Source organism: Tursiops truncatus, chromosome 14, assembly GCF_011762595.2.
Source record: "Tursiops truncatus isolate mTurTru1 chromosome 14, mTurTru1.mat.Y, whole genome shotgun sequence".
NCBI lineage: Eukaryota > Metazoa > Chordata > Mammalia > Artiodactyla > Delphinidae > Tursiops > Tursiops truncatus.
Window position 1 is genome coordinate 75703280 of NC_047047.1, and position 12114 is coordinate 75715393.

Consider the following 12114-nt stretch of genomic DNA (forward strand, 5'->3'; position numbering starts at 1 on the left):
ACACCTATATTTATTTGTATACGTTTGTATCAGCAAAGAAAGTGGAGAAGTTATATATTAAATTGTGAACACACCTACTGCCTTTGTAATTTGTTATTAAAAACAAGAAAAAAAACCAGTAGAAAAAATGACAGGAGACAATTCACCAAAAAAAAAAAAAAAAAAAAAAAAAAAAAAAAAAGCAGCTGGTTAATAACAATTGGGAGAAAAATTCAGCCCTAAAAAAGCCTACTAGGGCTTCCCTGGTGGCGCAGTGGTTGAGAGTCCGCCTGCCGATGCAGGTGCATGCCGGGAAGATCCCACATGCTGTGGAGCTGCTGGACCCGTGAGCCATGGCCGCTGAGCCTGCGCGTCCGGAGCCTGTGCTCCGCAACGGGAGAGGCCACAACAGTGCGAGGCCCGCGTACCACACACACACAAAAAAGCCTACTAGTTTCTGAGGAACTCCTTAATTCCAAGCCTCCTTTTCAATGACGTGTGCCATCAGATCAGCCAAGCTGAGGGCGCTACAGTCACCACCCTAAGATGAGGTACTGAGAAGAGGGGGTGTGTTTGTGCGGGCGTGCATGTGAGGTGATTTGGGGGGTGTAGGAGAAGGAGCTATGCCTAAAGAAATAAATCCCTTTGGAGGGTTAGACAGAGACTTGAGTTCTAATCCTGACCCTTTCACTTATCTCTAGACTCAAACTAGAGTTTTGGGCCAATCTCTTCATTCGAGAAATGAGTAAGTGAAGGGATTCAGTGAGGTCATATTCACACCCGGCCTGGCTCAGGGAGAGCCCACCCTCCCAGCTCTATTCAAGCCCCAGCTGTGATGCTGAGTCTTCCCCCTTTTCCTCCTCTGGCTCCAAAAGCCCCGTAAAGCCTCCTTTTCTTTCCCTTGAGAGAGAAGGGGCTGGTGTTTAAACTCTCCAGTCTGTCTTAATGTAGTCTGTCTGCCTGTGAGTTTCTATTTACCAAGTCACTAATTTCTTCTGCATTTAAGTGATTTTGTTCCCTGCAAAAGCAAAGGCCTGATTTTAGTCACACACACGCACACACACACACACGCACACGAACAAAATAAAACAGGAGCGCTGTAGCCCTTTACTTGACACTAATCTTTCTAAGTAAGAATCCAGGTGTCACCCTGGATCCCGTACAAAATACAGGTTTAGTTAGCAACAGAAAGAAAGCTACCCCCCCCCCAAAATGGCAGGAGAAGATTAATTGTAACAATTTTACACGATTAAAAAAATACATTTGAAATCACTGACCCTTTAAAATACCTCGAACAGACAGAAAAGGGTAAAGCCAACTGTCTCTTTGCAAAGGGCAAGTCTCTTGAGAAATGGTGGGAAAACTGGAAGCAAAAGTACCTGCTGACTGTCAGTTAAGTGTTCTGGTGGTCCTGACTAGTCCAGTGGGAATTCCCTTAGAACTTTTCAGACAACAAGGTCACCACGCTCACTGTATAACGATAACCAGGTGCTGTCGTGCCGTGAGGTGGTCCAGGTCTTTAAAGGTCCTCTGCCCCCACCCAGGGGGCTGGGTGGTAAGTCCCTGAGTCCCTGGGCCGAGCTCAGGTGCTCTGGGCCCCGCTGTTGAGAAGGTCTGTGAGTTCTCCGATGTACTTGATGGTGTACTTCAGCGTCTGGATCTTGGTGAGCGGCTGGCCCCTTTGGCTGTAGACGGGTGGCAGGTAATTCCGGAGGGTGTGCAGGGCATCGGCCAAGGTCCTCATCCGGAGCTTCTCCCTCTCGCTGGCCTTCCGTCTCCGCTGAACAGACATCCTGACTTTGGTGCCCTTCGGGGTTTTGGGGCCACCAGCACCCTGCAGATAGGCAGGCTGGAAAGCTAACATATCATAGCCCACCTCCACCAGGCCGCCAGTCCCAAGGCCGCCGCAGTCATCGCCGCCCCCATTGTTGGCACCTCCATGCCCACAGGACAGCCCAGCCACAGCCGGACAAGGAGAAGAATAGGACTCCAGCGATGGGGCCGGAGAGAGGCTCTGGGTGGGAGAGGCCTGGGTCAGCTCAAAGGGCCCTGCCCTGTCTTTCCAGTCCCAGGAGGACAGCAGGCCAGGGCTGTCGGAGGAGTCCAAGCCATCTTCGAGGCTGAGGAAGGTCTCACGCAGGCTGTCCATGCCTGCGACACAACTGCAGAGAGAACGACTCCGTGGCAAGTGAGAAGGAAAGTTCTGCCGCCCGGCCAGGGCAGAGGTCTCTTTTATGATGGTCGGGGAGAAGTGCTGAAGTGGGAACGAGGGCCGGGTAGAGGGAGTTCAAAGGAGAAACCAAGGACCAAGATGGAGAATGAACTCTTCAGGTGTCACTTTCTCCTCATTGATAATTAGCATCTTCCAGCTAAAATGTCTTTAAACAGAAAGGCCTCTGAGAGAAGAAAAAAGGAATTATCTTGTTGTAACTAAACCAATTAAAGCTGCATAACTAGACTTAGCATGTCCTGTGGAACTCATTAATGAGGGAGCGAAGAAAAACAAACCTAGGGCAATCTGCAGCAAGGAAGTGGTGGTGAGGGGCCTGGTGGAGAGGTGCAGAGTGCCCCAGAGGGGCCACGACCGCTTAGAGATTTCGGAGCAGAGGGGGTGCAATGCTGGAGAAGCGGTGTGCTCTAGGGACAAGGTAACCCCTCTGAGCTTGGATTCTTCATTTGTCAAACGCAGACAACGGCTCTTACTGCATGCGGCTCTTGGGAGGAGGGAACACAGGCACACCTTGGACGCCCGTTTCCTCCTTTCCTTCCTCTTTAGCAAATTTCCTTGGGTTTTGCAGAGTGCAGACAAGCCCCCAGCATTCCTACACCGAGAATGACAAAAGCCAACAGCTCCAGTAAACCCAGAGCCACAATGAGCAGGAAATATCCTTCGAGAAGCTTAAAGCCCTAGCTTTAACTGAGCAGTTTGGGATTTCCCCCAGCAAACAGACACGGGGAAACAGAAAGCTCCTTTAGGGCAGGGAAGTTTGGAAAGTACCTGGCATTTAGCCTTCTGAAGGTGTTTTGAATATCCAGCTGCAGAGTCACACCTTGTTTTTTGAAATGTATAGAGGAAGTGTGAAATTAACTAGGGAGCCTGTTTTCCCCACCATAGCTCCAAATGCCGCTGAATGTGTTAAGTTGGATGGTCTTGCTTGTTTGCTTCACTTCCTAATGCTCGGAGACATAGACCCTGTGCTTTGGAAAGGGGGTCTCAGATTCCCCATTTGTCCCACAAAAGCAACTTATTCTCTGTGCCGCTAATTCCAGAAATTAGTAGGAACATCAGACTCACAGTGAGTTACATTTCATATTAATGTGTCCTTTAACACGGTTATTAAAGTCCCTTTGCAGTTACCGAAAAGAAATGTCAATGGTGTAATTAGAACATTTGTGGTATTTTTTAATTAGCTTGGCTCAGGGGGAAAATAGCTCAAGCAGGTAATCTGTGGAAGAATGCTCTTAATTTTGCCATTTACTAAAAGACCCTAAGCCGTATCTTGAAGAATAATAACGTTAATGAAACATAATAAATGTAATAAATGACTTCTCCTTTCCCTTCTCCTCTTTCTCTCCCTTCAACTCTTATTGGAAAGCCTAGAATCTGTTGATTCTATTCAAGGAATTTTATATATTGTTGTAACTAACCTTTATCTAAAAAAAGAACAAAACACACTTTACAGATAAAAACACTGAGGCTCTAAGAGCTTAAAAGAATCAGTAAAGATTTCCCTGGTAGGAAGTGGTAGTGCCACCAGGAAGTGGTTGACCCAAGATCCCTCTTAAGACCCCAAAGCCCACCTTAAAAAAAAAAAAACCTTTGGTTTCGGTAGAGGCAGGTGACGTGACTGTGACTCGGAGAGGAGGGTGCTCTCAGTAGACCTCAGGTGGATGTGGTGGTCCCCATCACCGTGGGCTTTCAGGCCTTGTATTGTAAACCACGTAAGACCATTTCTGCTTCCAGACGCCATCATATTTTTCCCTCTCTAAAGCTTCTTTCTAAAATTGCTGGTTTCTTAAACTTCTATTTTCGGAAATTTCATTTTCTAAATGAGACAATATCTGTCAAATCCTTGGTATACATAGACACTTAATACTTGTAGGTTTTGTTCTCGTTGTTACTGTATGTGCACGGTCAAATTAACCAGTACCAGAACGACTTACTGGGTTCTGACTCCTCTCTCCCCTGACCCTGGTCACCCAGAAACCTGCTCTTACAACAAGGAAAACTGCCTGGTTTCCACGTTTGTCAATGTAGACTCTCACTCTGGTAAGAAACAAACCAGAACCAGACTTGCATTTACCCCGCAATGAAGCATTTCTACCCTCAGAGGAAAATGGAGGCCCAGGACAGCCTAACGCTGTTAGCACGCGAAGGCCTATAGCTGAGCACATGCCAGTTGGTGCTTTTCTATCTGCATTGAGGACCAGGCCACAGAAAGTGGACAAGACTAAACTGGACCCAGTAAAGCCTCGTTGACAGTGTGGTGTAGTGGGAATATGCGCTAGAGTTCACCCTCCTTTAGAGCAAATGACTCATCCCCTCAGGGCCTGAGGATTTTAATTTGTAAAAGGAGGATAATAGCATCTGTTCTACTTTGCAAAGAGCACCTGTAAAATGAGGAGTGTAGACCAGAGGATCGTTAAAACCCCATCCAGCTTTAAAATGCGGTGCAACACATTACTGTGTGAACATGGTACTTGATCGGAAGTAACTCATGATCACACCCATGAAGGGACTTAGAGACTACTGAGTCCATCCTTTTATTTGCATTCTGGAGACGACGATGACTCGCTCAGTGTCACACCGAAAGGCTGTGGCAAAGATGGGAATAGAAAAGCCAAAGTTGCCTGACTCCCAGATCTGTCATGTTTCTTCCCTTGAAGCTAATACAGATTAAGTGATAGATAAGCTTTCATATCAGTCAGAATGCATAGTTCCCACAGTACTGAGTTATGGGAATAAATATTTTAATATGAACTTAAATGTCATTCATTCAAAACAATTTATAAGCTATTGTGACTATGATTGTAACACATTAAAAACAATTCTCCAACCCCAAGGCATTCTCCTGAGAGGACTTTAAAACGTGCTGCATACCAAGTACTGCGCTGGGTGCGGAGGACAGAAAGTTAAATTTAAAACCTTTTTTTCTTTGTGTTGCTGAGAGTATTGAGGGTGGAGATAGAGAAGTAAAAATACTTATAAAACCATGTGTAAGCGCTATGATAAATTGAATCATAGGGCACCACCTGCACAACTGTATGTGGCAGCCCTGGGAGCCCTCTGTCCCCATTGCCATATTAGCACCCGTAGTACTTCAGTGGCTGTCCAAACATTGGTGGATGGCTAAAAGTGATATTAGTGTCAAGAGGAGAGCCATCGGAGGCAGACTAAACCTGGGTCAAATCTTAGAAATAGTTGTGCACAGATGAGGCCACGATAAAGAATCTGGAGGGTTTTCTGTAAGGTATGACGTCTGCAGTCTTGCTTTTTAAGTAACATTCCTGTGGGTTCTTAAAAAGCTGTTCCTTTAAAAGTAGAGCTCTTTTAACAAGGTGAAAGTTTGGAGGAGAGCATTCTAGCCATTGCTTGATGGTTAGACCTAGCATGAATTGTGCAAGAAACTACCAGTCATTCCATGGTCCCAGGGGGTCAATTGGAGCTGGAGAGGAGAGCCTTGTTCACCATGATAAGGCACTTGGAGTTTATCTTGTAGATGACAGGAGCTTCTAGTCATCACGATGAAATTTAAGCAGAGGCCGGATCTGGCCAGCAGAACCGTAGAGCCATCACTCCAGCTGCTTGTGGAGGATGTGTTTGAGTGGAACATGCCTGGAGGCCAAGGCTGCACCAGGTCTTATTCTAGGTGCTTAACAGAGGTTAACTCACATTAATCCTCGAAACGACCCTATGAAGTATATGCCATGATCATCACCAATCCTCTTTGACTAATATTAGAAATTGAGGCACAGTTTGCAGCAACACAGATGGACCTCGAGATTATCACACTAAAGCGAAGTAAGTCACAAAGACAGATACCATATGATATCACTTATATGTGGAATCTAAAATATGACACAAATGAACGTATCTACGAAACAGAAATATTCACAGATATAGAGAACAGACTTGTGGTTGCCAAGGAGGAGGGGAGGAGGGGAGAGAAGGGTTGGGAGTTTGGGATTAGCAGATGCAAACTATTATCTATAGGATGGATAAACAACAAGGTCCTACTGTATAGCCCAAGGAACTATATTCAACATACCGTGATAAACCATAATGGAAAAGAATATGAAAAAGCATACATATATGTATAACTGAATCACTTTGCTGTACAGCAGAAATTAACACAACATTGTAAATCAACTATACTTCAATAACATATTTTTTTCAGAAAAGAAATTGAGGCACAGAGGGGTTAAGTAATTTGCCCAGGACCCCACACCTAATGACTGGTAGCCCTAAGATTCGACCCTAAGCAGGCTGCCTTGGGTCCAGCCTTTTAACCACTGGCCAGAACACCGGAGAAGAATGAGAGACATCAGCATGATGGTCCCTGTAGTGCCCTTGAAGCCAGAACCCAAGCTTGAACTTCAACTCTGTAAATACGAGAAGCCTGATTGATTGGTACCATTCAATCATGTAGACAATACAGGGTGCCTGAGATTGGCACTGTAGGGACTAAAAACACGAAGTAGGTTTAGACTGGCTGTCCTTACTCTTAAATTAGATGTTAACATAAGATAGGCACTCCTCTCTGCCATGTTAGTGAACAGGCATAATTCTTACAGTCTAAAAGGAGTGTCATGTGTGCATGCGTGTGTGTATGTGTGAAGCACTCCCTTTCTTGGCCATACACAGTTATCCCAGGGATGAAACAATAATAATAAATGTATTTAGTGCTAAGTGCTTTGTATGGTTTATTCCATTTAAATCTTACAACAAAAAATCCTTTAAAGAAAACACTGGGGCTTAGAGAAGTTGAAAAAGTGGCCCAAAGTCACAAGATTAACCCGTGGAGGAGACACGGTCAAGATCCAGGCAGTCTGACTCCGAAGCACCGAGCTCCAGGAAGTGACTTTACATCTTAAGGGAAGAGGTAGGTGAGGGAGGGTTTTGGAAGTCCCCTTGGAGCCTGTTGGAAGGTTTGCCACTGTTTTCCAACTTTGGGTTTGCAGTTCCAAAATAAAGGCCTCTGTCACCCCATACCACTCTCTACTTAGACTTAGGCCACAAAATTATCTTTATCAAGCAGGTACGGGTGATATTTAGACATATTTTCCTATAATTGAAATTTTTAGAAAGAATTCTTTTTGTATAGATAAAACACTTTTATGTATATACGTCAATCACAGCAGCAATAACACCTTTTTTCTAAAGCTAGTTTTTTAAATTTTATTTATTTGTTTGTTTGTTTGTTTTGCGGTACGCGGGCCTCTCACTGTTGTGGCCTCTCCCGTTGCGGAGCACAGGCTCCGGACGCGCAGGCTCAGAGGCCATGGCTCACGGGCCCAGCTGCTCCGCGGCACATGGGATCTTCCTGGACCGGGGCACGAACCCATGTCCCCTGCATTGGCAGGAGGACTCTCAACCACTGCACCACCAGGGAAGCCCCTAGTTTTTTTTTTAAGAGATGCTTTTCTTTTGTAAGTCACCAATGTCTTTTTTATTTTTATCTGTTTATTTAAATTTATTTATTTTATTTATTTATTTTTGGCCGTGTTGGATCGTCATTGCTGTGCGCGGGCTTCTCTAGTTGCGGCAGGCAGGGGCTACTCTTAGTTGCGGTGCACGGGCTTCTCATTGCGGCAGCTTCTCTTGTGGAGCATGAGCTCTAGGCACGCGGGATTCAGTAGTTGTGGCTCGCGGGCTTAGTTGCTCCGCAGCATGTGGGATCTTCCCGGACCAGGGCTCGAACTCGTGTCCCCTGCATTGGCAGGCGGATTCTTAATCACTGAGCCACCAAGGAAGTCCAATAACACCTATTTTGAAGACTTACAACACTTACTCTGTGCTAGGTGTTGCCTACACTCTCACGTAATCCTCGATACAATCCAGTGAAGTAGGCATCATCCTCAGTTTACAAGAGAGGATGCAAAGCTCAGATGCTCAGGACCTCGCCCAAGGTTCACAGGACCCAGCGTCCCCTTTGGAGACCCAGCCTTACCCAACACCTGTGCAGCAGACACCCCCGGAGCCACAGCCCAGTCACGCGGCCACTTCCAGCCCTCACTGCCTCTAGGCCTGTGCTTGGCACGCCGACACTCAGTGGGCCCTGGTTTCAAAAGCTGTCTTTGGCCTTTGGGGTCTACACACTCCCCGGACCTTTGTATAATCCACAGTCCCTTATCCTAGCCACAGCCCCACAGAACCCCACTGTCCACGCTAGCTCCTGGCCTTTCCGCTGGCAAGGGACACAGACGGTGCTTGAACACAGTTGGGACTAAGTTAAAAACCTGGACCGTTTGCCCTATCTCACAACCTTAGCGCCCAGCTCACATTTGGATAATAGATACTTCTCATGGGGCAGAGGGTGTGTGTGTGTGTGTGTGTGTGTGTGTGTGTGTGTCTGGGTGTGTGTTTAAAGAAAACACTTAAGTGCCATGTGGTATCTTCCTATGCCCTTGAGCTGGTAAAGAGAAATAAAAGTAGCAGTTTCCTAGTTGGTTACTGACGCAGCCTCCTGGGCTGTGAAGCCGGTGATGGTTCTTCCCAGCATCGCTCTCACGTCACTGCCATCACTCTCTCTACAAACTAGGAAAATAATAAAAGTTTCTGGCTCTCATGATTTGAGTTTGAGGCTCATTGGAAAGCCAAAGGGTAATCTTTTTGTTTTCGTCCTCTTCAAAATAAATTGCAAGGCATTGTGCAGTGTGCCCATAGATGACTGTCACCAGCTGAGTATTTAAACGAGGACAAAGTAGCAGAAAAAAAAAATAGGAATGAAATCCTATGGCTGACTTCGTAGGAGAGATGAGAGACAGAAGATAAATAGGTTAAACTGTAGAAATCCTTTAGGACAGAAAGAGAAAAGCCGTGCAGACTTCTCAAGCAGTTCCTGAGGAGGATTTCCTGACCTGAAACCATGTTTATCTCCATCCCCTTGGCTAAGCGGTGTCACAGGGTAGAGTAGCACCCTTGCTCCCAAAAGTGTCTAAGATTTCTTTGTCCTCAAGCGCTTGCATGACCTGAGCTCAAGGTCCTCACTCACCAACCCACTCCACAGCCAAGTGCTGGGTGAACTTTCTTGGCCGAATGAATGTAGGTGGAGGCCAAGGCAGTGTGGCTTTCTCTTAAAAAAAAGCCTTAAAAAGGCTATTCCCAAATAGCCATGTCCCTGTGGGGTCCCTACAGTTTCTTTCTTCTTTTTTTTTTTTTAATAAATTTATTTATTTATTTATTTTATTTTTGGCTGCGTTGGGTCTTCGTTACTGTGCACAGGCTTTCTCTAGTTGCGGCGAGCGGGGGCTGCTCTTCGATGCGGTGCGCAGGCTTCTCGTTGCGGTGGCTCCTCTTGTTGCGGAGCACGGGCTCTAGGCACGTGGGATTCAGTAGTTGCGGCACGCGGGCTCCGTAGTTGTGGCTTGTGGGCTCTACAGCACAGAGCTCAGTAGTTGTGGTGCAGGGGCTTAGGTGCTCCGTGGCATGTGGGATCTTCCCTGACCAGGGATCGAACCCGTGCCCCCTGCATTGGCAGGCAGATTCTGAACCACTGGGTCACCAGGGAAGCCCCGTCCCTATGGTTTCTAATCAGAATATGAGCCACCTTCTCTTTTGAATATATGACTAAATGTGTTCATTTGGGATAAATACCCAGTCACCATGTCTGCACAAAATGGGCAGTTCGGTGGAGGACAGGAAGGTAGCAGAGAGGGGCATGTGATGTGTGGGGCGGAGGAACATCAGAGCAGGGGAAGAGGGTAATAAATAGAGGAAGTGAAGCTAATTCTCCCTTGAGAGGAGCAGGGCAGAATGTGTCGGGTTTTCCTATTGCAAGGGAATATGAGCCGTTCGTCTTGTTTCAAAATCTCATGTCAATATTTAGTCCACAAATAGCCTGGGGTTTTCCACACAAGGAAGGAGAGGCAGCTTTGAGAGCTTCACCACTGATTGTTCAGCACCAGTCTAGCAAGATTCCAAAAAAAAAAAAAAAAAAAAAATCTCATGTGTTACATTTACACCTACTCCCCCTTTTAAGTTGGATTCTTTATTACCACTGGTATTTGGGGTGGCATTTTAATACCCATGTCAAAAAAGTTGAAAGCAATTTGCACTGAGGCAGTTCTCTAAGGATTTCCCTCTGTTTTTATCAGCCTGAGCAGCAGAAAAGTGCAGTTTCTTCTTTAGTCGTTGCCAATACCAATGACTAAGATGCCAAAACTCCTGGTATTAAATGAATACTCAATGTTTTTAGCAAGCTATCTGTGTAATGAGCCTGCTCATTTTCAGAAACTCTGGCCCCTCCTTTGGACCATTTTCAATTCAGACTTCCATATTTGCAAGTTAATTGACACCTAAAAGGCAGATACAAGGCAAAGAACAAACGTGGGAAAATATTTCCAACAAATATGACTCAAAAGGATATTGCTATGAAGAACTCATACAGACAAGAAAAACACAAGCTTGCCTTTGGGGAGATGAACAAGGGCATAAATAAACAGCTCACAAAAGAAGTACCCAGCGGCTAACAAACGCAGAAGAAAATGTTCACCTCACTTAATCAAAGACATGCAAATGCAGCAACAAGGCGAGGCCATTTTTCACCTCCCAAATGGGCAAAGTTGGCAAGAGGGTGAGGAAACGGTCCCTCCCACACACCGCTTGTGGGAGGGTAAACTGGTTAGATTTTTTTTATATTTTAAAGTCTCCAGAATGCATTTGAGATTTAAAAGTCTCTTTGACACGCGAACTTTATTCTATAGAACTAAATCAAGCTGCAGTCAAATATTTATGGGCAAGAAAGTTCATCATAGTATTATGAGAGTAAAAAATTAGAAACAACCTCAACATCTAATAAGAAAGCAGTGATTACATAAATTATGTCCTCTCCATATGATGGCATACTATATAGTGGATAAAAACCATATTTATGAAGAACATGTAATATAGGAACTATAATTTAATATTAGAATTGTAAAGCAAGATATATGAAATTAATACTTTGATACAATTACTTTTTTTTAATAGAAAAAGACTAGGTGTTTGAGTGGTTACTTCTGGTAATAGGAATTGAGGGTAAGTTTTCTTCGTTCATCTTTCTTCTTGAGGGGTAGTCTAGTGTCATGGTTAGAAAGTGTAGACTCTGCAGCTAGGCTTCCTAGGTCCAAACTTTGACTTGTCTACTTTTGTAACTACATGATCCTAAGCAGGTAACTTAATCTCTCTGCATCTCAGTTTCTCTATTTGTAGTACGGGAATCATAACAGCACCTACTTCACAGGATTGCTGTGAAGATTAATACATGGAAAGAAATTTCAATTTTTTGTAGCTGCTATTATAAAGTAACTATATAGTTGTCAGTATTCTCTAAGTTTCAAAAAATTATTAATTTAAAAATTAGAATTTTCAAAGCAGTGACTAGGCAAGGCTGGCCTGAGTAGGTGCATGTATAGTGTACAGTACAAAGACTTGAGGACCACAGTTGCCCTCAAGTTGAATCAAAGCAACTGGGTAGTCCACTTATTTAAAAAGAAAGAAAGAAAAGACAAAGTCGGAAGGAGGGAGGGAAAGAAGGAAGGAAGGAAGGGCCAGGGCAGCCGGGGGAACAGCAGGGAGGACAGTGGGTGTGGGAAGGTGGATGGTCCAGCTGCTACTCCCGTTAAAAATACAAAAAAGGAGCATCTAAAGTGAAATAATCACAAAGTGAAAATATATCCTCCAACAGCCCCTGAGATCCCCACAGGAGAAAGGAAGGGAGGAAGGGAGGGATGGAGGGAGGGACTCTGTAAAGACACTAGGACATCAACTAGTAGGATGTGCTAAGGTTGCTGAGTCCTTTCTGGGGCTCCACGTTTAGCACGCATGGCACATAGCTCACATGCACACCTCCCACACTTCCATGACAACTAGAAGAACCTGGGGAGAGAGGAAGAATTATTTTGAAAAGGAAGATTCCTAGGCCCCTCTCCTGA

The 12114-nt window shown here is 45.1% G+C and overlaps 1 protein-coding gene and 1 long non-coding RNA gene across 2 annotated transcripts in view; one reads left to right on the forward strand and one right to left on the reverse strand.

Moving 5' to 3' along the window:
* The first annotated feature begins 317 nt into the window (after positions 1–317).
* The window catches only part of LOC109551198 (uncharacterized), a 57382-nt gene continuing 45585 nt past the window's right edge, over positions 318–12114 (forward strand). Inside the window, exon 1 of the long non-coding RNA XR_002177928.3 lies at positions 318–530. This is a non-coding gene — a long non-coding RNA (uncharacterized lncRNA). The remainder of the gene's footprint in view (positions 531–12114) is intronic.
* Positions 520–2760, reverse strand: MSGN1 (mesogenin 1). Its single transcript, XM_019943253.3, has one exon. The coding sequence runs from the start codon at positions 2126–2128 to the stop codon at positions 1562–1564; it is 567 nt and encodes a 188-aa protein (XP_019798812.1). The 5' UTR covers positions 2129–2760; the 3' UTR covers positions 520–1561.